The sequence below is a fragment of the Balaenoptera musculus genome, chromosome 12, assembly GCF_009873245.2.
Source record: "Balaenoptera musculus isolate JJ_BM4_2016_0621 chromosome 12, mBalMus1.pri.v3, whole genome shotgun sequence".
Taxonomy (NCBI): domain Eukaryota; kingdom Metazoa; phylum Chordata; class Mammalia; order Artiodactyla; family Balaenopteridae; genus Balaenoptera; species Balaenoptera musculus.
Window position 1 is genome coordinate 28,672,494 of NC_045796.1, and position 26,095 is coordinate 28,698,588.

A 26,095-nucleotide genomic window follows, 5' to 3' on the forward strand; every position below is an offset into this window, starting at 1 on the left:
CACTCCTTTCCCAAACTTTATTTTGAAATATTTTAAAACCACAAAAAAGTTGAAAAAAGTAGGTAAAATGAAACGTCTAAATTCACAACATTTGCTTCTTTGCTTTTAAAATTTCACTCATATATCTGCCAGCAAGAAGGGTATTGTCTTAAATAACCATAGTTCCATTATCACATCTAGGAAAATTAATGATACTATAATACCATTTAATAAACAGTTCATATTCAGGTTTTCCTAATTGTGCCTAAGATGTCTTAAGTAATTTTTTATTTGCTTACCTATTTTGTACAGCATCCAGTCCAGATTAGCACTTATATTGGTCATTATGTCATTTTAATTTCATTTAATCTCAGTTAATCTAGAATCTTTTTTGTTTGTTTTTCATGACATTAACTTTTTTATAGAGTCTGCCTGAGCCAGTTGTCCTGTAGAATATCCACTGTTTTTATTTTGTCTATTTTATCATGATTAGATCCAAGCCAGACTTTTTTGGCAAGAATACAGTAAGTGATGTGTGCTTTTTTGCATCACATCAGGTGGTATATAATGTCAGGTTGCCCCACTATTGGTGTTGCTATATTTAGTCCTGGATCTTTTTCTGAGCATTTTAATACATTCTGTTGATCTACATGTCTACTCATGTGTCATCCCCACATTGTTTTATTTAGAGACTTTTTACAATATATATTGATACTTAGTATTTATTTTCAGTCATCACTCTTTTTTTCCCCAGGATTTTTCTAGTTATTCTTGCATAGTCTTCTATATGAATTTTAGAAGCAACTTGTCTAGTGCTGGGACAAAAACTGTTTTATTGAAATCACATTAAATTCATATATTATCTCAGAGAAAATTGGCCTTTATGTGATGTTACATTGTCTTAGAACAAGGGATGTCTTTTCATTTGTTCAAGACTACTTTTATGTCTTTCAGAAGTATTTTTACATTTTCTTCGTACTGTTTTATGTATTTTTGTATTTATTCAAGTATTTTCTCTTTTATGATAATCTTATAAATGAGGTATGCTTTTTCATTATATCTTCTAACTGGTTGTTTGAGTATGTAAAGGGTATTGATTTTTATATATTAAATTTTATATTATGCTGACTTTCTGATTTATTAGTTCTCTTATTGGTTGTGTTAGTTTTAGCATTGATTCTTTTGGACTTTCTGGGTATAAATTATATTATCTGAGTAACAGTTTTACTTCTTTTCCAATTCTTGAGAAGGGCTTGCAGTTTTCGTACAGACATCTTTATATTGAATTTGGCAGGAAAGATCTTTGCCTTCTAAAATTCTGTATTTTACTGGAATATAATAAATTGTATTTCATTTCTCCTAGCCGTAGATAATCAAAGCATAATTCTCCCTGTGCCCCATATGGAGATTAATGGCAACTTCCAAAACTCAGTTAGGATACATAGTTATAGTGTTGCCTAAAACAAATAACTCTTTAGAAAATTTCATAGAAGGGAGGAGAGAGGCTCTCCTGTCCTTAGCACAGTGCGTTGTGCTTGGTGGGTTGCCCATAATCATTTGGTGATGATACATAAGATTGCTGGATATATGTTCTGGCTTCAGAATTTGGCACTTTGTTTGGCCTGCTTTGTTTTTGCAATAAATCTGATCATCTTTTTTCTTTCTTTCCTTTGATCATGGTCCTGACTTGAAGATTGGTAGAGTTTAAGGAAACTAAAAAATATATAATTCTGCTGTTCCAATCAGTCAGGTACAAGTGTGGTATAATGTCATGTTCTGATTTTCCACAAAGTAAAATACCCAAAGCATCTCCCAAGAAGCATAAAATTTCTTCATTATCTTCTCCAGAGTGTATTAATGTCTGGAAAATTAGGAAAATTTTAAAATAATACATTTCAGTTTTATAGTAGGTTTAGAAACATTACCAAAGGAAGTAGTTAATTAATGTTTTGAAAAAGAGTCCTAGAATGTTAATTCAAACATTCTGATGACTAATACACACAGTTAACACTGCATTGTAGAATATGAACCGGGTGGATATGGCATAGATTAATTCATTCAGTTAATATTTGAGTTAACTCTTGAGGACCTTCTGTGTTTCGAGCATTTGGACCAGGCACTATGGATACAAAAGTGAATTAAATCAGATCCTGGCCACAGGGGCCAGACAAACACACAAATGGGCCTGGAGGTTTGTGACTTAGATACATGGGTTTCAGTAATGGTACTGCTGCTCCTTGGTTGTGTGACCCATCTTCTGACTTACTTTCTGAAAGCTGCTATTTCCTCCCTTTAAAATGGTGTTATCTTTGTTGTTTATTAATTAGCTATCTTAAAATTCTTAATAGTTGTCAAGTTTTGTTTCTTTTGTTTTATTTTAATTTAAGAGATTCTCTAATTTTTCCATTGTTATCAGTGGCACTACCAGTCGTATAAGGTTATTTGCTGATCTTCAAGTTACTGAAACTCCTTACCACAGTTTATTTTCTTTGCATGCTCATGGTTGTGGTCCCAACTATTCTGCTGGAGGTCTGAACTATAGCAAAAAAATGAAAGCAAACCTGTGCAACTGTTACCCCTGTGCTGAGGCACAGGATTAAGCTTCTCCTCTCAAGTCTCATCAGTTGCAGGTTACAGCCATCTCCCAGTAACTGGTCCTGGAAGCAAACTCCTCCAGGTGGATGGGCGTATAGGCCTCTGTTTAAAGACCATTGTGGTCCATAGGATCTGCCAGGCCCTTGATGTACTACAAACATTAAACTGACAGATAATAGCCAGTTACCCAGAGGATTTATAGCTTCTGCTGGCTGAGAGCCCTCAGTGAACTCTGGAAAACCCATTATCTGCCCACACCTTGAGAAGAGGCCTGTTTTCCATGCACAGGTCCTTGCTCAGCACCAAGGAAGACACAGCCCTCCCATTCCCACACTTTGCCTGACACACTGGCTCTGAGATCCCAGGAAAAAAAAACTTCATCTTCTGAGATACTGTCCAGCGTTTGCCATCCCTCTTGCCTTAGTCTTCGTAGGCCTCTGGAAAGGAACTAAACATGATTTCAGATTTTAAAATCATTAGACAAAGTGAAAAAGAAGATGCTCACCTAGAAGATTAAGTGGCACAATTATCAAAAGATAAAAATTATGAAGGTAAAAATTAAATGGGGCAGAATTAAACAAATAACAGAATAAAACTTCCCTGAGCAGAAGAATGATAAGATTCTGCAGATTAAAGGGCTGTCAAGTCCCAAGAAAGATTAATAATAACAAAGATACACTTGGACATACCCTGGTGAAAGCAGTCTGTTGGCACAAGTCCCTCTTTCAGGGGAGGTCAGTCTTTTTTCAGGCCTTCATCTGGTTGGATGAAGCCCACTCACATTATGGAAGGCAATCTGCTTTACTCAAGGTCTGCTAACTTAAATGTCAATCCCATCCAAGAAATACTTTTCACAGAAACATCTGGAATGTTTGATCAGATAAAAGTGAAATAAAATATAGATTTTTTTTGGTAAAATTTACTTAAAATAGCAAAATTTTGGGGATGCTTTTCCTTAAGCTTATTCCTTTCTGTATATTCTCTATTGAAAGCTTAAACAAACATGTATGATTGTATTTCCAAAGGATATTATTTCAGTAGGCAATCTAAATTTAAAACTAAGCTTATATTGGGTTGGCCAAAAAAAGTTCGTTCGGGTTTTTCCATAAGATGTTATGGAAAAACCCGAACGAATTTTTTTTGCCCAACCCAATATCTTTAGAAAATTCATTTTAAAATTCTAGTTTTCAACACATTCTTATCCTGAAGTTGAAACTGTAAAACATGTAATTTTTTTCTTTGTACTTTCATAAGCTAAGGATGTAGATTTGGGGGGTTTTTTAGTTTTTTTTATTTTCATCATTTTGAAATTACTTTCTAATTGGATAAGAATTTTAAAATCAGTAGTCAGCCTAGGCCTATTTTATGGCAGTCAGATTATAGTAGTGAGAACACGTATGTAAGATGTTGCTAATTCCTGAACCCCGTGGTATGACCACTCTCATTTTAAAGCCAGTGTGTCGTGCCAGACTATTCTTAGCGGTTGCAGCTAGAGAGGGTTGTGAGAGCGTGAGGGCTGAGGAGGTGAGGATTTCACCATTAGTTCTGTATACTTCAGTGTAAAGTCTTACAGTAAGAATCAGCATTATTTGAATATTTTCAAATATGTTTTACTTGGGTTTTAAAAAAAACTTTTCAAGGCCAGTGTTATCTAAGAAAAAAAATGTCTTTCCATCAAAATTACTTTAAAGACTTTGTTATTACATTTAAGACAGAACTGTTAATTTGGTGTATAGTATTCCTTCAAAAAAGGACATCTGTTTTACTAGACTCTTAAGGTCAGAAATCATAATTTATCCTTTATAATTTATCTTTTATCACTGAGTGCCAAATAGCCACTTACAACTAAATATTAGCTGATTGAATACAGGTAGTATAGTGCTTTACACTTCACTGGCTAACAGTACATACTGAGAGCATTTTTAAATGAAACAAAAACTATTTTTTTAAATCTTGTTTCACAGTACTTAGTTCATTTTGAATATACTCTACAAAAGTGATAAAAAGTGATTGTTTTGTGTTGATCTCATTTATTATACTTTAAGAAAAAATGAGTTAAATGCCTATAAAGGAGAGGAACTAGTGTTTTGTTTCAACTAGGAATTGTGCTATTTGCTCTTAACAGTGCATTGCAATTCTCACTTCTAACCACCCCTGCGTGGTTAGCTTTTAGCGTTATTTAACAAACTGTTAAACTACTCACATGTTAACTATTCACATGTTGGTCTGCTGATTGACAGAGATTGAAAAGTAAATGAGAGCCACACCTGTGTTCATGTTAAACTTGAGCTTGATTTTGAACCAGTATCTTTACAGATGAGATGCAATGTGTTACATCCTTAGAAGCTGTTTATTACAAAGAAATGCAGTAGAGGACATGGGGAACAAAAAGATAAATCTATACATGATAAAATGATTTTTCTCAAGGTTAGCAGTCTATATTGTCATTTTAAAGGAGAGAATCAAGGGAACTTTTTTTTCTCCAGTACTCTGTGGTGATTGAATAGATAGCCAGCCGATTGTATCACAGTAGGAAATCAGATGATCAAAGAGAAATTCAAATAGATTTATTTTTTGTTTTTGAGAAAATAAGGAAGCGATTCTTTTCATAGACTTTGTGATATTTCTTTATGAAAACTTGATGACCTCAAGACAGAAGCAAAACTTTCATTGAAGAAATGTAGCAGAGGGAGATAATGGTATAATTTTTGAGCTGAGAACAGAATAAGAGCACATCTTCTGCTATTGCTGGATGCCACTTGAATGAGAAAATTGGCTTAGCTCACCTCGAGTCAGGCCTCTTAGTTAGCTAAACTCTCCAACTGTTTCTGACCAAAGAATTCATGATACCACTTTAAAGGATTCTGCCATCCAAGTGAGGCTTTTTTCTTGTAAGCTGTAGGAGTCATGTCTTGCTGACATAAATGTTTTCAAAATAAAATGTATAGGTATAATAAGCAAATATTCACAGTCTTTTCATTTCACAGGGATTATCAGTATAGAAAGAAAGCCTTGTAACCACCATGTAGATACAGCACCAACGGTAAGGCAACCTATTTCTACATTGTTAAAACTGTTAAGAAGGCACAAAATAATACTGGTTATAGTGACACAAAATGCCATTGTAGAAAACTCTTGTAACCTACCTTTTGCCAAGAGTTATATCCCTTTAAGAAAATTAACCTTATGTTTTCTAATTAATCAAGATAACCTATCAATTTTTACTAAGATACAGGAAAATAAGATGCTGTATCATTTTTACAGGTACTTGTTTACATTAATGTTATGAATAGAATGGTATTTAATTTTAAAATACTTTATACTTTTGATAAAGTACTGTAAATCTTTATGCAAATTGATTTACACCCTTGTAAAAAATGAGTGTTATTTTGTGCACTAGCATCATTATTTAGAGTGAATGTTTTGTAATAGTGAAAGTAGGCCACTATGCTTCATTTCTCTTGTAGATTACTATGCCTTGTAGAAGTGAAATGCCTTACTATGCCTTATAGAAGTGAAATCTAATCTTTTACTCCACTACTATTACTACCAGACAACAAAAGGCATTTAATAATTATAGTATCTATTTACCATATTAAAAATAATTATAGAAAATAATATAGAAGGAAGACAAATAAATTTCCCTTTTAATCTCTGTATATAGTATTTGTATGTATGAAATACACTTCAGTTGCTGGTTCCCACTTGAAAGATTCACAAGAAGTAGACTGGAGTATATCTCTTCACTAAGCATATTCTTGTTTCTTATCCTTTTATATAATAATCTTTCAAGTACTCCGTACAATTCAGCATTTCCTATTGTGAGAAAGATTTAGTAATACCTTTTTTAAGAAAATAATAAAGTATTAAACTATATTTGAATTTTATTGATAATTAATATTTTCCTCATGGACAAATTGACTCCATTTTTTCTGTTGGTTATAAATCCATATAATTGATTCAGCATGTTTGGTAACTTAATACGTGGGGCTTCAGAAACGACTGGTGTTTGAGGAATTAATCATTAGCATAGTCATAAAAAGGTACGTGGATATACTGTGTGTGTTCCAGTTATCCTTTAGTAAGTATGCTAAAAGAATAACCATAACATTATGTAAATTTTATTCATTAATATTAAAAATGGAAGGCTAGCAATTATGGAAAATTAATTATTTTAAGGTATTTGAATAATCTACTCATTTGACCATTTTATATACTTTTGAAATTTATTTTATTCCTGTAGGGTTTCCTGCAGCACCTTGTTTACATTCTGGGTGTTTTGTACATTTTGGAACTCAGGAAAGTGTAACCTGCCAGGTTTTTTTGTTTCACCCTGTAGGCTGATGGCAGATTCCCATGTGAATTAAATCATAAAATAATAGAACCACATATTCATGAAATCATGAGAAATAATGGCATGAACAAAATTTACAGTAGTGCCCTGATCTCGAAATTACTCCTGTGAATTAGGAACAAAATCTAATGCATAATAGTTTAGGTATCGTTGGTTTTTGGTTATGTTCTCCCAGTTGGATTATTAAATGGTGGCTCCTAATATATTAATAACATTTCTACTCTGTAGAGTTGATAAGTTTTAAAATACTTGGTTTATACAGACACTCCCCTAACACTCATTAGATCCCCAGGTTTGACTTGAGCCAGTCTTCCTTTCTGATGTCTTTTTCTGAGCTCTTCTCCTTCTGTCTCTTTACTACAACTTAAGCATATTCAACAACCTTTCGCCTCTCCCCCATAGTTCCCCAGCTTGCTGACAGTTAACCTTGGCCCTTTCTCCATAACCTCTAAATAGAATCACAGGTCTGTTCATTACCCAATCTCTGCTGGGCCCCAGGACAGATAAAGTCTGATTTTCACAGAAATATAATTTTACCTAATTTTCATCCTTTGTGTCAATGTGCCCTTATTTTCCCTAAAGGGTTTAAGAGAAGAAAATATTTAGAGATAAAAGAAATAGGAAAAAGTCTGTCTAAAAGTTTTACAAAGTGGGATATTTGTGAGTTCAAACTTTGTACTATACTGGCTAAAAAGGAGACTCTTTGGGCCTGAGGAAAAAAATAGAAGGGAAGTGGACCAGGATTTCAGAATGGCTGAGGCTCTGAATGACTCCTGTCCTCATACCTAGCCACCAGTTTCCAGCCTACCTCTCTACAATTCCTTTGGCTCTAAGTCCTACCGTGAATGGCTGGGGTCTAGGAGAGTGCTAGATGCTACTTACGACTATTCAGCAGGGGAGGGAAGCAAGACTTTCTTAGGCCTCTGTGACAGGGAAAGATGTGTTTCTTGATGTTTCAGGTTGGAATGAACTTTTCTGTAAATATATGGTTATAGAGGATAGTTTGATCCTATAGCATTATAGTGGGATGCAGTAGTGTTCTTTAAGTGAATATAGGTTAGCCTGAGAACAAAACCCCTTTTGTCCCTTGGTTCTGTGTTCTTTCTCACTCTCTTTTTAATTTACTTGTTTCCCTTTTTTTTCATTTATTACATGAATTTTAATTTTTTGTTTGGAATCTTTTTTCTTTTTGACATAAATAATACCATATCTGTGTTTGAGGTTCCTTCAATAGAAAGCAAAACAGAATATCCCCACATGGCATGACCCCCTCCACCAAAAAGGATCAAACCTTCCTTCTTAACTGGCTATAATCACTACTTACTTTTTTTGCATTCAGAGCTCTTAATTTTGTTCATATCTAAGAGTATATTTTCAAGTTATGTTTTCAAGAAATATAAATTGAGAATTATATTACCTGAATCTGCATATTTTAAAATATCTCTCATTTGTCTTTGCATAAGACAGCTTGCCAGGGCTTTTAATTATTTGAATATAACCTTTTTCCCTGCAAAATGTTGTGGAAATTGATCATCTTTTTGCCTTCTGTCATTGAGTATTTCAGGAGAGACATTCAAATCAGTCTGATAGTTATTCCTTTGTATAGGTAGCATGTTTTGCCTGTTCATGTATTCAGATTTTCTTTTATTTTCTTTATACCTAATGTCTTAGCTCAGATTTGATGCATAAATGTGTGGCTTTCTTTTCACTGATTTTTGGGCTGAATGGTATTCACTCAGACGTGTTACTATTATAGGAAAAGCAAATAAGACATCATATAATCATAATATTAGATTACATGAAGATAATTAGATCATGCCACTTTAAGAGCTGGTTGCTGCACCTGCTTATAGCCTCCAGCAAGTTAAGGATAATATCAGACTCAGATTAATCAGAGGTCATTGTCTGAACCCTGAAAGGCAGGTGTAAAAGTAAGTTAATAGTTAAATCAGCATAGGCTTGAGTCCCATAGTTACTTTAAATGGAGGACTTATTTGCAAACCAAAGAGAAATAGCAACTAGCATAACGAAGTCTTCCACCCACATGTCTGGTCTTTTCTTACTTTAGGTTATTACACGAAGGACTTAGTTAAAACATACCTGCCTTTTAATGTACAGTCATATGCACAGCAGTTCCCATAGCTTTTCCTATTTTCTGGTGGAATTAAAACATGGTAAGCCATGTTGAATATATAAAGTATTTGTAGTGATTTGAGGAGAACTGTTTTTGAATCTCTTCCAGTGAAAACTGGTACGATAAAATTCAAAATAACATCAACATGGCCTATTGTAGTCATTATTCTTCATTGTTATAAGACCAGTTTAACAAGCTGTTCATTCATTCTGCGGTTACACTCCTTCTAGGTTTTCTAAGGGCTTGATTGATAAATTTTTGTCACATGATTTTTCGTCAGTGGTAAACTTTACTGTGTTTTAGAGTATTTTATTATTATGAAAATATATCTGATATGTTTGTGGTATTGCTTGCCCTTAACAGTAAACTTATTCATAAATGTACATTCAAATTAAACTTTATTCTGAGTCTCTTTTGGATTATATGATTATGGATTATATGATATTCATTCTATAACATTTTGAGTTGTTTCTGTTGTTAGATTATTATCATTGTTTAGCCCACTCTAGGTTCACAAGATTGCTACATATTGCATTATTGCACATTAGTTTAATAAATTTATACATATGTTTACATAAAATATGTCTTTCACATTTTAACATACTGTTGGGGACAGCCAATCTATAGAATTTTCCGGGAATTCATAGTATGTAAACTAGGGTGAATGTGCCCCTATAAAACTCATAAAATAGAACCTATGGCCAATCTCTTCCTGAAGGCAATTGCAGGGTGGAGAGGGAACTGATAAACTATAAGCTTTTATAACTCGTCATAAAAGAATCTGTTTTCACTTATCAATAAAGTAGCAATTCAGAGCAATTCTACTGAAATTCAAATGTAAATGCTAAATTGGTTCTTTTTTAAGACCACTTGTGAGTTATCCATAATATAACATTTTTCTTATTTGCACATTAATTTTTCTCCAGATATTGTAAATTATGAAGCTTATGTTGATTTTTCCCATTAGTATACTCTGCTGACATTTGTTTTTCTCAGACTTTTTTCCCCCAGTTCTCTTTTGACTTTGCTAAATTTCTCTACCTGAGAAAGTTTTAAAATTCTGAAAGTGTCATATTACTGGAGGACTATAACGTAAGAGTGGCATAATAGGAATTTATTTTCTAAATTATCAGCAAACATTAGGTGTACAGTGCCCATAGGACAGTACAGTATCAAGTGCTGGGTAGGTGTGGGAGTGGTATGGGGGAAAGCAGAAATACAAAAAAGTATAAAACATGCTTTGTGTCTTTGAGCAGCTCTTGGTCTAATTAGAAAAGTGAACTGTAAATAGTTAAATCTCAATACATGAAATGGATAAAAGTTCAGAGCAATATAGTACAGATGTCATGTCAACAAGGCAGCTTGTACTCAAGTATAGGAATATGGGATGGGCCTTGAGTGCATTAGGAATTCCCAGGGCTGTAGTGATGTGGGAAGGCTGTTTAGAGTAGGAAGGTGCTAAACTGGATCATAAAGGACAGATGGGATTTTAAAAGGAATAGGATGTTCTAGACCAGAGTAACAGTGTGACTGAAAATCGTAGAAGGAAAGTACACAGAGTTTATAGATGGAGACAGTTTGCCTGAAGCAGAGCATTTCAGAACATGAGATAGATTAAGAAAAGGTAATTTGGGCATGATTTATAAAGATCATTGGATGTTAGGTAAAAAATTAAGACTTTATCAATATAAGCAACAGTAAGGCATTTGAGCATGAGAATAAGATGATCAAGGTGTAATGTTTTTAAAAAATTAAAATAAAAGCAGCTCATGAAATTGCAGGTAGGTGGAGATTAGAAGTAAATGATCTGTGAAGCTACTATAATCCACATTCAAGGTGCTAAGGGTCTGAATAAGGAAGGGGCAATGGAAATGGAAATAGAGGTATGCTTATGAGAAAGATTTGGAAATTAGAACTGATGATAGAAATTCAAAAGAAAAAGAGGTAAATGATGGCTGGAGACATAGGTTACTGAGAGAATGATGACTCTGTTAACAGATTTTTTTAAAAATAGGGATGAAGGATGATTTTTAGAGAATAATAGATTCAATTTTAGACATGTTAAATTTCAGGTAACCAGAAGCCATGAACAAGTAGAAATGTTCAGTAGAGAACTGAGAATATAGGCTTGAACCTCAGAAAAGAGGATGAGTTTGAAGATCTAAATTTGTTGTGCTTGATAGAGCCACACTGAACAGCTCTGGGGTCCAGAAGGGAGATCCAGTGGTCAGAAGCCTCAGACCTCAGTTGTGGGAAGTCCTGTGTAACATCATAGGTGGAAAGCAAGCAGACTCTTCCCAACAGGTGTCCAAAGGCCCCGTCCAGGAAGGGGGCAGATATCCAGTCTTTAGAAAAAGCTCAGTCAGGAACCAGTCTCCTCCGCCTCACCTCCCAAATTCGTTCTCCACAGTTATTTATCCAAGGCATAAATACAATCATATGTTAAAGATCTTGTGGTGCACCCCATCTCCTACCAGTTGAAAGCTAAGCTATTTAGCATGTGGTCTGAAGCCTTCTGCTACCTTTGTAGACTTATTTCCAACTTTTCCCAAATACTCAACGCTGGCCACTCTGAGCTACTTGTAGTTCCCTAAACATGTCTAGGTCTCTCGCATTGAGGAGTAATTTTAGAAGAGGGCTTAAGAACACTGAGTCCAGACCAGATGTCCTGGCTTCAAGTCCTGTTTTGGCCACTTTTACTCCATATGACTTCAGGCAAGATTCTTTACCTCTTTGTCTGCAAGTGGGAGTAATACCTACCTCAGGGATTGTTGTGAGGGATAAATGAGTTGAGACACATTCCACTCAATATTTTTCTGTATACCAGATATTGAATATTATTTCACCACAAGAGATGGCCAGATAATATGGACAAGAACATATCCCAAGCCTGAGGTCAAGAATCAAAGGGAGGACCCCAGGGTCCCAGCTAGGGCAGGGACACTGGGAACAAGGGAATCTGATGAAGGTTGCTGCAATGACCTGCGTGCCTCTTGACCAACCTTCTTTCTTTTTCTCTTTTCATTTTTTAAAGTGTGTTTATGTATGTATGTATGTATTTATTTATTTATTGCATATTGTGACTGTCTCCTGCTGTCGATGCAGAAATCCAGTTACACCAAGACAACAGGCATATAAACTGGGACTGTCTTGGGCAATCCTGAATGTGTGATCCCTTTATTCATCGATTCTGTAAGTCATGGCAGCCAGAGTGATCTTTTTAAAATATAAGTCAGAATGGGTTTTCCTTCTCCTTATTAACACTCTTCAATAACTTCTCCTTACTTGTAGAATAAAACCCAAACCCCTTCCTGGGGCCTACCAGGCCTTGCCTGATCTGGTCTCTGCCTACCTCTTCAGCATCACCTTATGATACTCTTTGCTCTGAGTTTCTGGAACACAGCCAGCCTTTCTCCCACTCACCTATCAGCTTTGAACATTCGGTCTCTCTGCCAGGAATATACACCCCCTTTTGCATAATGGGCTTTTTCTTTAGATCCCAGTAAATGTCAGCTTTTCAGAGGATCTTCCTTCACCATTCTATCTGAAGTAGATACTCCCCACTTAGTCTTTTTATTGCACCTTTTTTTTTCCTTCTTAATACTTATCCCAATTTGTAATTTTTTTGTTCAGTTATTTTCATGTCTATCTCTTGTCTTCCTCGATAGAATGGATGTAAGTTTCATGAAAGTAGGGGCCATGTCTGCTTTAGTCACCATTGCTTATAGACTGTAGTAGATACAGCTTAAATGAATCAATGAATATAGGCTGAAACTATAGAAATAAATAAGCACAAAGAGCTAGACCGGACTTCAGGGATGTCCATATTCAGAAGGTTGGAAAAAGAGCCCTCACAGAAGACAGACAGAAAAGAGAGACATAGGAAGTCAGGAGTAGTGTAGCATCTTGGAGGCCAAGGGAGTCTACCTGGAGGTTTTGTGCCACCATAGGTGGTCAGAAAAGTTTGGGAGAATGGAAGCAGAAAGGAAGCTAGCTGGTAACATTAGGAGGCATGATGAACTGGAAGCAATTCGGGAAACCTGTCGTGAGAGGAGGATGGAAAATAGAACAGCAGTTACCTTAGCCTTGTGTGTATATTGCTGACTCATTTCACAAAAGAAAGTAATGTTTTGCCAAAAGGGCTGCCATGAAAGGAACCTATATAGAATGTGAAGTACATGTTTCTTTTTCCGTGCTCTTCAAAAGTGAAAAATTAAGCTTTAGTATTTATGCAACATTATTACTTTCAAAAAATTTCTCAGATGGAAGGAAAAATTCAGGAACATAAATGGGGAGAAGGAGGCACACTGTATTTTAGCATTAGACAAAGGAGTAGAGTAAGGCAGTTGTAGCAAGATTCCTTACTAAGTACTTAAAACTTTTCTAGTTGGTAAAATGAGGAAAGTTGAAGAAGCTGATCTTTTAGGTCTACTTTGGGTCTTTTTCATCTGCTCTTACTGTTCCAGGACAACATATTAAAGAAGAAAAACTAAGCAAATTTCTGATAGTCATCGCTTGAATGCTCACTCATCATTTCTCTCATTCTTCCTATTCTCAGGATTCAGTTAGAATTCACCCATATATTATACACATGGCAGTCGTGTCCACTGGGTCGACTAACAAATGCCCATCACCACCATTGCTATTGGAAATTTCATGCTGCTTAATTAGTAGACGTGGGTTAGTTGTCTTCAGTAGATCAAAAACTAAGTCCTTTCACTACAGACCAAATCTCTCCACCTTCACAAGCCCAGGGCTTGGTGAAATGATGCCAAGCAGTAGGATATGGTGTTCAGATAACTGTGTAATTTAGCCAGCAGGGGTTAGAGAGCATGTGCAGTACAGTGGGGAAAAGGAAGGGCACTGGTCTGGCTGCCTGGGGTTCTATTGAAAGAGCAACCAGTAATCTTTTTTGCCCATTTCAATCTCTTTCACTAATAGCTTTCCCAACACAAATAAAGTCATGTTCAGTTACACAAACTGGTAGAACTTGAGGATTCGGCTAATCAAAACTATGAATCAAGAACAATTCAAAAGTGCATAAATATTCTCAAACAGTACATCTAAAGCATTAAAAAACTAAAGAAATTAAAATCATTCCATTTTAGACTCTAGCTGAAGTCCTTCCTTAGTCAAGCTCTAGTGAGATGTCTAGAAGTATGAACACATGGTTCCCATGAGACCTGACTCCAGAGGAATTATTTTGGTCATTTTTTTCCCCTGAGAGCAGCAAAAAGAGCAAGTGCTGGAAGGGAGTCTGTTTCCTCAGGAACTTAAACTGGGAAGACAGGAGCCAGAAAGCAGGAGCTGTGTTAAATGCCATAAGGGGAGGTGGTGATATGCCCCGCCCAAAACATGTACTTCACCCCCTAACCTGTTTCTTTGGAGTAGTACTTACTGTCATTGTAAGTACAGTCTGTGTTTCTGTAATGCAAATTAGCCAATGTGCAGTTAATAAATAGTTGAATGATGTCAATAAGATTGCAAAAGATTTATTTATGCATGTTACAAGTTTAAACCCATCAGAGGCAGGCTTTCTCATAATCAAATGGAAAGACTGAGTCATTTTAGAAAAAAGCTGAAATGCCTTTTGCTAATGTCTAATTTAGTAGCTTCAAGAACTGCTAATACAAATGAAGAATTGTTTTGTTTGATGAAATCTAAAACCTGATTGGGTTTTTAAAAATTATTTGCGTTATTTTATTTTTTTTTAAATTTTATTTATTTATTTATTTATTTATTTATTTATTTATGGCTATGTTGGGTCTTCGTTTCTGTGCGAGGGCTTTCTCTAGTTGCGGCAAGTGGGGGCCACTCTTCATCGTGGTGCGCGTGCCTCTCACTATCGCGGCCTCTCTTGTTGTGGAGCACAGGCTCCAGACGTGCAGGCTCAGCAATTGTGGCTCACGGGCCTAGTTGCTTCGCGGCATGTGGGATCCTCCCAGACCAGGGCTCGAACCCATGTCCCCTGCATTGGCAGGCAGATTCTCAACCACTGCGCCGCCAGGGAAGCCCTGGGTTTTTAATTTTGATAAACTGGTCTCTATTGAAAGGAAATTCTTTCATGGACCTGACTTAACCATAATGCTGGGTACAGATGCCGGCAAAGATTTAATACCACATTAGTACTTTGATTAGGATTGTTAGTTTCTTTCAGCACCCTAGTTACAAGTTCCATAGATTTTAAGTAGTCTGCAACAACTGCATTTTTTTTTTCATAAGCCTCATTCTACAGAATGCAAGGCTTTATAGCAGAAAGGCCTATGAAAAATTATGGAATTTTATCTCCCCTCGTAAAATGTAAGCACCACTAAAAGAGGGGTTTTCCATGTTCTTGTTCAGCACTACAGTCTGAGAACTGTCCAATGCCTTACACATAATATTACTAGCTATTATATTACTAATATTCATAATGATCCTGAATCTCTAAGAATAAGTTAATTATATCAAACTATTATTTAACTTTGTTGTGAGCATCAATGATACACATGTATTGAATACCTACTATGTTGCCAGTGTATCTTTATATCTACTTTCTTTTCATCTGTATAATCTTAGATAGGTTTTATTATCCCCATTTTATAAATTATGAAACTGAGGCACTGAAAAGTGAAGAGTCTTCACTAGGGTCACACAGATGGTAAATATAGAGCCAGGAAATTCTTTTCTTTTTAATTAACATGTTACCTAAGAGCCTCTGGAGTCCTTGATATTTGACAAAGACTACATTATCTGCTAATAATGGGATATTTTGATAAGCGTATCGAGACGTTTCTAATCTCTACGCATTTTTAGTCATTTAGCTTCAACATATGAGAAGGATGTGTCACTGGTTACAAAAAAGAGTCCCCTTGCTTGTGGATACGTTCTTTCCTGGAAAACAAAAAACTACTTCTACCTTAGAAACACTGTGTTTTCATTAATTACTCAAGTTTTGTGCTTTACCTACAAATGATTAGTACCTTGGTTTTACTCTGCTTCTAGATCGTTATAGAACAAATCAACTTCCTCTGCTATAAACACAGCTCTTGAGATGCTTGAGAGTGTCTGTTTCATCTTGACATTCTCTTTTTTAGACTAACTCTCCATTTTCTTCTACTTAATCTATACTGATTATACTGGTCCAGTTTGTTCATATTCTTTGGAAAAGTGACATCCAGAACTAGATTTAATATTCTAATTGTGATATGAAAAATAGTGATATTATTGGTTTCTATAATCTGCATACTGTGTTTGATATTGAATTATGACCTACCATAACTTCTTGATATTTTAAAGATTTACTGTCAAGACCTGTCTTCCCATTCTTTACCTACTTGTGCCTCAGTATCCCCATCTCTAGAATGGAGATAATAATAGTACCCACCTCATTAGTGCTGTTTCCAGTACTGAGTACAGTGTCTAGCACACAGTAATCTCTCAGCTTTCCACTATTACCGTTTAACCCTAAGTGCAGTGGTCCATTTATCCTTGTTGAATTTCATCAGTTTATTTTTGACTCATTTTTCTTTTGAATGCCGATTTTTTTCAGCCATGGTCACTCACTCCTGAACTCTGTAACATGAACAAATTTTATAATGCCCCTTATTTATTGTCTTTATTCACAACATGAGGAAAATATTGAACAATGAACAAAATCAAAAAGGCAACAATTTCTTTACATGTGGTCAGTTTAAGTTTCTATTTATCAACAAAATGCCTTATAAATAAAAGTCATTTGGGGGGAGGATGTTAATGTTTAAAAGCAATTTCAATGTTACATTGCATTGTCCTTTAGCAAAGCATTTACTTACCTGTCTTTTAAAATAAGATTTGGTGATTACTTGAAATTTTCCTTTTAATCAATATAAAATTTAATCCCTGTAAAGAAGCATTGAATATAGTACCTAACAGAAACCAAAACTTGAGTTGATCATGCCATAAAATGAAGCAATTATTTAGAAAAACTTTTCAGACTCATCATTTTATGGAATATTATTTTCCATTTTGGGAAAATTTAATCAAAAGTTATCAAACTAGTCCTCTGTTCTTCCTGCCCAGATGGGCATTTACCATCTGCCACTCCAGATGTTCCATAGATTCTTTTCTTACCTTGATAAATATACACGAGTTTACCAGATCTCTTCTTCCTGTGATGCCCTTTATCCTGCCATCTTCTCAGCGTCCCCAGAGATCAGTCTTTGGCAGAGATCGCAGTGCAGCAGCCAGTAATGCAGACACCTCTCGGTATAGCCACATTATTGGGTCACAGATTAGTTTAATGCGTAAAGAGTAAGTAAGATACATCCCTAGAGGGAACTAAACTTCTGTGTTTTTAATTAAACTTCATAAAGTTTTCTTGTCACCGTATCTCTGCCTGGTAATATCTTATGGCAACATGAGCAGACTTTTCTGAGGGCACTTTATGGTTTCAAAGCTTTTTTTGCCAAACCTAGAAATAAATTTTCTTTTCAGAATGGAGTTGGAGTTAGTAGATCTATATTTTGTTTGGAAAATATGGTTACGTTTATAGTACTACAGAAATACTTTACTACAGAATGCCATTCCTCTTTGATAAAGAACTTTAGGAGTTGAGTAATAGCAATCATACCTCTAACATTTATTGGGCACTCATTATGTACCAGGCACTGTGCAAAGTGTTTTATGTAGGATATCTCATGAATGTCATAATTCTGTATGATAAAAGTATCATCATCATCATCATTCGCCAGTAGGGAAACTGAAACATAAAAGGTCTTTAAGAGTCTTTTAGAAACATTTAAATTGAATGTGTTAATGCATTATGGTAGATGAGCCAAAAATATTAAGAGCAGAATAAGTTTATATGATTAAACCATTAAACTCAAATGTCACTCAGTGGCACAAGGCAGATTCTGTGGAAACTGGGAGCAGTTCAGATAATATTAACAGCAATTAACACTTATAAAAACAATTTTTAGTTTTAAAAACCCTGCTTCATAGTGTGTATTATCTCATCTGATCTTTGTATCATCACTGTATCTTTTAATGGCATTAGGCAGGGGTGGTAATGAGGAGAGTAGACAACTGAGAGATTCTGGTAGGGCTGACCAGAATGACAGCCAAGACGGGTCATGAAGACCTTGAGGACAGGACAGAGCCAAATACAGATTCCTCCCTCTTCACCATCTACCATGGATGTTATCTAAGAAAGCCAATTGCAGAATTTTTTTCTTGGAAAACATCCCATCCACACACCAAGGAGTTTTAATCAGATATGGTTTGGGGTTAGTGGACAGAGTCTTCGATTCCCTCAGAATAGTGGCACTTCAATTCTCAAAGCTGCAGGGTGGGTTAAAGACACATAAGTAACAGAGAGTAATCTGGATGTGAGAAGGGGATCTTGGGGTTTGGTGGGAAGAAAGGGGCCCAGAAGCTGTGGTTTTTCTAGTGCACTGGCAGAGTCACCTGTGACCTTGAGAAAGGAAATTACAAGCACCTGTTACACTTCAAACTATGCTACCCACATGCCACAGACAGCTGTTTGAAGAACAGGACTAAAAAGAACAGGAATGAAAAGGTAATTGTCTCACCCAAGAATGAGGTGATTGGGCTTTGTCCCTTCTTCCATGAGACCTACTTGTAAAACTCATTGTACACACCCAAGTGTCAGCTGGTACCTAAGCATGAATGACTCCTCAGTTGATGTTTCTAATCTTAATTATTCTTTTCTTTCTCCATTCTACTAGAAAAATCTTCATAATAAATACTTAGGCTGTTAACCACTTGGGAACCAAAGAACCTGAAAATGAGTACAGCTCAATAAAATTCCTGTCTTTCCTGGGACTTCTATTGGGCCTTTCCACTTTAATCTTCTGTCACTGGTACTACCAACTGCTTAGTTCTTACTGACAAAACCTTGGTAATATATTAAGCTTATCTATCTCTCTTATGTACCTCATGTATTGCTTTCCTCTTCTGTTATATTTCCACAGTCTAACCTCTTTTGTCCATTTCCATAGCCAGAATCAAGACTCCCCTCTCTGACATGAATCACTATGGTCTCCATCTCTGTGTTTTGCTTGTATCTGTTCCTTTATTCTGACTTCACCTTCCATAACCATAATTTCTATGATGTTCTTTTTTTATAACAGCTTTATTTGGATATAATTCACATAGCAAAATGTTTGCTCTTTTAAAGTCTACAATTCATTGGGTTTTAGTATATTCATAGTTTGGTACCCATCATCAGTGTCTAATTTTAAAACAAATTCCTCACCCCAAAAAGAAATCCCATACTCAGTAGTAGCCACCCACCCCGCTCCATTGCCTTCTCTGCCTAGCCCCTGGCAAATACTAATCTACTTCCTATCTCTGTGGATTTGCCTATTCTGGACATTTTATATAAATGCAGTCATATCATACATGACCTTTTGTGTCTGGCATCTTTCACTTAGCATGCTTTCAAAGATCATCCATGTCATAACATGCATCAGAATTTCATTCCTTTTTATGGCTGAATACTAGTCTATTATATGGATATGCCACATTTTATTTATCCTTTAATTCATTGATGAGCATTTGGGTTGCTTCCATTTTTAGCTATTATGAATAATGCTGTGTGAACATTTACATACAGGTTTTTGTGTAGACCTAGGTTTTCACTTCTCTTGGGTGTATATTTAGTAGTGAAATTGCTGTGTCATATGGTAACTCTGTATTTAACATCTTGAGGAACTGCCAAAATATTCTCTAAAGTGCCTGAACCATTTTACAATCCCACCAGCCAAGTATGAGAGTTTCAATTTCTCCACATCGTCACCAACACTTGTTACTGTCTTTTTTATTATAGCCAATTTATTGAGTGAAAAGTTATATCTCCTGATTTTGATTTACATTTCCTTAATGATTAATGATGTGAACATCTTTTGCAGTGCTATTTGTATATCTTCTTTGGATAATTTATTCAAATCCTTTGCCCATTTTCTAGTTGGGCAAATTATGTTTTACTATATAATTGTATAAATAGGATATATTTTAATGACTGTGTTATGTATTTATGTATGTATGTATATATGAGAATCAGATGTTATTATACCAAGGGTAGCAATACAGTTTTGTTTTTAGAAATGGAGTTGAAGTTAGCACATCTACATTTAATTTGGAAAACAGGATCACATTTATAGTTGTGGGTGTCCTATAGAAATATTTTTATTTTAAAACACCATTCCTCTGTGATAACTCAAAGAACTATAGGAGTTGAATAATAATAATTATACCTGACACATATTGTATACCTGCCATGTGCCAGGAATATAGCATATAAATATATATTATATAAAATCAACTGTATAAATTATGTTACTCATACATAAATATAGATATAATATAGATATATTCATATTATTTATATCTAATTGGGTTTGTCTTAGTATTGACTTGTAAGAGTTCTTTATATACTCTGGGTACAAGTCTCTTATCAGATACGTGATTTGCAGATATTTTCTCCTGTTCTGTAGGTTGTCTTTTTCTCTTTCTTGATCATGTCCTTTGAAGCACAAAATTTTTTAAAAATTTTTATGAAGTTCAATTTCTCTACTCTTTTCTTTTGTTACTTGTGCTTTTGTTACCATATCTAAGAAACCATTGTCTGATCTAAGGTCACGAAGATTTACTTCTATGTGTTCTCAGAGAGTTTTATACATTTAGCTCTTACCTCTAGGTCTATAATCCATTTAGATTTAATTTTTATATATGGTGTGAGTTAGGGATGTAACTTTATTTTTTTGCATGTGTCTATCCAGTTTTCCCAGCACCATTTATTGAAAAGACTATTATTTCCCCATTTAATGGTCTCGGCACCCTTTTCAAAAATCAGTTGACCATGAATGTAAGGGCTTATATCTGGACTCTCAATTCTATTGTGTTGATTCATTTGCCTATCTTTATGTCAGTAATCCACTGTTTTAATTGCTGTAGCTTTGTAGTAAGTTTTAAAAGCAGAGCTTGTCCTCCAGCTTTGTTCTCTTTCCAGATTATTTTTCTATTCTAGGTCCCTTGCATTTCCATATGAATCTTAAAATCACCTTCTCAATTTCTGCAAAATTTTTAATACGGATTGTGTTGAATCTGTAGATCAAAATGGAGGATTTTCATCTTAACAGTATATTAAGTCTTCCAATCTAGTAACGTGGTTCTTTCAATTTATATAGGTCTACTTTAATTTCTTTCAATGACATTTTGTTTTTAGTATGTAAGTCTTAGACTTTTATTTCAAGTATTTTATTCTTTTTGATGTTGTAAATGGAATTGGTTTTATATTCAGATTGTTCATTCCTCAGGTATAAAAATATAATTGATTTTTTATATTCACCTGTATTCTGCAACCTTACTGAATTTGTTTACTACTTCTATAAGATGTTTTGGAGGATTTTTTGTAGATTCCTTGAGATTGTCTATACACAAGGTCATTTCATCTGTTAATATAGTTCTACTTCTTTCTTTCCATCTTGATGCCTTTCTTTTTCTTGCCTAATTTACTGTCTGGAATCTCCAGTACAGTGTTGAAATAGCAAGGGTGAGTGTCTGTGTCTTCTCTTGCTCCTAATCTTAGGGGAAAAGCTATCAGCCTTTGACCATTAAGTATGTTGTTAGCTGTGCGCTTTTGTGAATAACCTTTATCAGGTTGAAGCAGTTCCCTTATATTCTTACTTTGTTGAGTGTTTTTATCAGGGAAGGATGTTGGATTTTGTTAAATGCTTTTCTGTATTTATTGAGATGATTATGTGGGGTTTGTCCTTAATGCTATTAATATGGTCTATTACATAGACTGATTGTCATATGTTAAACCAAACTATCATTTCTGGGATAAATCCCACTTGTCATGGTGTATAATCCTTTTTATATGTTGTAGATTCTGTTTACTAGTATTTTGTTGATATTTTTACATCAGTATTCATAAGCAGTGTGTAGTTTTCTTGTCCAGCTTTGGGATTATGATAACACTGACTTCATAGAATGAGTTGGAAAGTGTTCATTTCTCTTTTATTTTTTAGAAGAGTTTTGTAAAAGATTGACATTATTTCTTCTTTAAACATTTGGTACAGTTTGCCAATGCTGCATTCTGTACCTGGGCTTTTCTTTGTGGAAATTTTTTTAATTGTTAATTCAGTCTCTTTACTCTTAAGGTCTATTCAGATGTTCATCTTCTTCTTCAGTCACATTTAAGTTGTCTCTTTCTAGGAATTTGTCCCTTTCATCTGGGCTGTTTAATTTGTTAACATACAGTTGATAATAGCACTCCATTATAATCCTTTATATTTCTCTAAGGCCAATAGTGATATCTTCTGTCTCATTCCTGATTTTATTAATTTGGGTGTTACCTTCCACTCCACCACCCTTGGTCAGTCTAGCTAAAGTTTTGCTAATTTTCTTGATCTTTCAAAGAACCAATTATTGGTTTTGTTAATTTTCTCTATTCTTTTTCTATTTGTTATCTTTTATTTCCATCCTAATATTTATCATTTCCTTCCTTCTACTTGCTTTGGGTTTAGTTTTATTTTTCTAGTTTTAAAGTATAAGGTTAGCGTATTGATTTGACTTTTTTTTCTCAATTAAAACATTTACAGCTATAAAATTTCCTCAGATCATTGCTTTTGCTGCTTCCCATACATTTTGGTATGTTGTGTTTACCTTTTCATTTATCTTTTTAAAATTTCCCTGGTGTTCTCTTCTTTGACCCATTGGTATTTAGGAGTGTGTTGTTTAATTTTGACACAATTTCCCAATTGTCTTTCTGTTACTGATTTCTATTTTCATTTCATTGTGGTTGGAGAACATACTTTCTGTCATTCAGGGTTATTTGTTTTTTTTAAAGGCTTATTTTATAGCCTAGCATATTGTCTATACTAGAGAATGTTCTACATGCACTTAAGAAGAATATGTATTCTGCTTTTATTAGGTGGAGTGTTCGATAGATGTCTGTTAGATCTAGTTGGTTTTTAGTGTTGATCAAGTCTTCTGTTTCCATGTTGATCTGCCTAGTTCTAGTCATTATAGAAAGTGGAGTATTGAAGTCTCAGCAACTATTGTTGTTGAATCATCTATTTCATCTTTCAGTTCTGTCCATTTTGCCTTATGTATCTTGAGGCTTTTTAGGTGCATATATATTCATACTTATTTATGGCTTCCTGATTGATTGACCCTTTTATCATTTAAAATGTCCTTCTTTATCTTTACTGACAGTTTTTGTCTTTGATTATATTTTACCAGGTATCAGAATAGCCTCTCCAGCTCTCTTTTGGTTTCTGTTTGTATGGTATATCTTTTTCATCCTTTTCAACTTTATTGTGTCTTTAATCTAAAATGTTCCTCTTGTAGACAGCAGGTGGTTTGATCATGTCTTTTTTCCATTCTGATAATCTCTGCTTTCCATTTGGAGTGCTTAATCCATTTACATTTAATTTAATTACTGATAAGATAGAATTAAGTCTACAATTTGGTTTTGTTTTCTTTATGTCTGATGTATTTTTTTGCTGCTTTCCTCTTTCATTACTCACTTTTTTTGATTAAAGTAATATTTTTAATATACCAATTTACATCCCTTTTTCTTTTTGTGTATTTACTTGAGTTGTTTTCTTAGTAGTTACCCTGAGAATTACAATTAACATCTTAACTTAAAACAATATAGTTTGGATTAATACCAACTTAATTTTAATAGTATATAAAAACTTTAATACAGTTATTTTCCCTTCTGCCTCCTTTGTGCTATTATGGTTGTACAAATTACATCTTTTTTTTTTTTTACCATCTTTATTGGAATATAATTGCTTTACAATGGTGTGTTAGTTTCTGCTTTATAACAAAGTGAATCAGCTATACATATACATATACATATATCCCCATATCTCCTCCCTCTTGCGTCTCCCTCGCACCCTCCCTATCCCACCCCTCTAGGTGGTCACAAAGCACGAAGCTGATCTCCCTGTGCTATGCGGCTGCTTCCCACTAGCTATCTATTTTACATTTGGTAGTATATGTAAGTCCATGACACTCTCTTATTTATACATTGTAAGCCCATCAACACATTTTTATAATTCTTTACAAAGTTGTCTTTTAATTTACATGAGGAGTTTCCCAAAAAGTACATTTATACTGTCCTTTGTATTTACTTATGTAATTACCTTTATCAGTGCTCTTTATTTCTTTATGTGGATTTGAGTTACTGTTAAGTGCCCTTTTGTTGCAGCCTGAAGGACTCCCATTAGTTTTTCTTGAAGGGCAGGTCTACTAGCAACAAACTCTCTGTTATCATTTATCTGGGAATGTATTAATTTCTTCTTTTTTTACATGGTAGTTTTGCTGGATATTGAATAGTAGGTTGAGTCTTCTTTCCACACTTATTGTTGAAAGCATCATCTTACTAACTTCTGAACTCCAAGATTTCTGATGAGAAATCTATTGTTAATCTTATTGAGAATCCTTCTATGTGATGAGTTGTTTTTCTCTTGCTGCTTTCAAGATTCTAGGGCTTCAGTAGTTTGGCTATGATATGTCTAGGTGTGGATCTTTCTGAGTTTATTCTACTTGGTGTTTGTTTAGGCTCTTGGATGTGCAGATTAATATTTTTGATCAAATTTGGGAAGTTTGGGCAGTTATTTCTTCAACTATTCTTTCTTCCCTTCTGTTTTTTCTCTTTTTGGGTCTCCCATTATTCATATTTTGGTACACTTGATGGCAGCCCATAGGTGTCTGAGGCTCTGTCATTTTTCTTCATTCTTGTTTCTTTCTGTTCCTCAGACTAATCAGTGAAAAAGTTCACTGATTCTTTCCTCTGCCAGTTCAAATCTACTGTTGAGCCCCTCTAGTGAATATTGTACTTTTCAACTCTAGAATTTCTATTTGTTTTTTAATTCTTTGTTTTTATTGATGTTTTCAATTTGCTGAGATAGCATTCTCATTTTCTCTTAATTCTTTTTTAAAATTTTTGTTGGACTATAGTTGATAAACAATGTTGTGTTCATTTCTGCTGTACAGCAAAGTGAATCAGTTATACATATACATATATCCAGTCTCTTAATTCTTTAGACATGGTTTCCCTTAGGTCTTTGAACATATATATACCTATTTAAAGTTTTTGTCTAGTAATTCCAGCATCTGGACTTTCTCAGGGACAATTTCTGTTGACTTCTTTGACTCCTATTAGGGTTATACTTTACTCTTTCTTTACATGTCTTGTAACTGGACATTTGAGATAATATAATGTGGCAAACTTAAAAATCAGATTTTCTACCCCCACTTCCCTATGATTTGTCATTTTTGTTATTATTACTGTTACTATTTGTTTAATTAGGGACTTTTCTGGAGTAATTCTTTAAAGACTGTACTTTTTGTGTTGTGCAACCACTAAAGTGTCTGCTTGGTTAGCTTAGTGGTCAGCTAATGATTGTATTAAGATTTCCTTAAATGCCTAGGACCTTTTCCATAGGGCTGTATGTGTGTGTTAGGACATGTTTTTAGTGCTTCAACATGCAGTTCATAACTCTACCATACTTAGACTTCACTTTTTGCTTGCATCGACTGTCAAGGTCAGCACAGATGAAAGATTTGAGCCTTCTCTGGTCTTTCCTGGGCATACACAGAGTTTTGCACATGCCCATGGCCTTCTAGATTTCCAGGAATCTGTTGATGCTTTTCAGCAAACTCTATAGACAGACATGTTATTTCCCAGTTTTTCCTTTTAATTTTTTGGTCAGTTCCTTACTTGTCATAACATGTATCACCACCTAAGTTGCCACTGATTTTTTTTGCAAATGCTCGAGCAATATGGCTGTTCAAACAGCTGACTCTGAGTCACATCAAATAAAGACAAGCCCTGAGAATGGAGCTTTTCAGGGGCTGCCACCTAGGTTATATAGTAGCACTTCTCTGGAGATGGGGATTTATAGGCACTCTGAACCTGTTCTGCCCTCTCCAGTGACTGCTGACCTGATAGTTTTCACAGTTAACCGTGGTTGTCAGTCTGTTTTTAAAGCTACCATGGGGCTGGCAAGAGAGTAATGGGAATAGGGCAGGTT

At 34.8% G+C, this 26,095-nt stretch overlaps 1 protein-coding gene across 7 annotated transcripts in view; it reads left to right on the forward strand.

The window, feature by feature from the left end:
- The window catches only part of AHI1 (Abelson helper integration site 1), a 207,068-nt gene that overhangs the window by 113,182 nt on the left and 67,791 nt on the right, over positions 1-26,095 (forward strand). For all 7 annotated transcript variants that reach the window (XR_005022196.1, XM_036871906.1, XM_036871905.1 and 4 more), the window contains one exon: positions 5,562-5,617. Coding sequence is in view for 6 of the 7 variants with exons in the window: in XM_036871906.1 (XP_036727801.1) it covers positions 5,562-5,617 (56 nt within the window). In the remaining variant the exon portion in view is untranslated. The remainder of the gene's footprint in view (positions 1-5,561; positions 5,618-26,095) is intronic.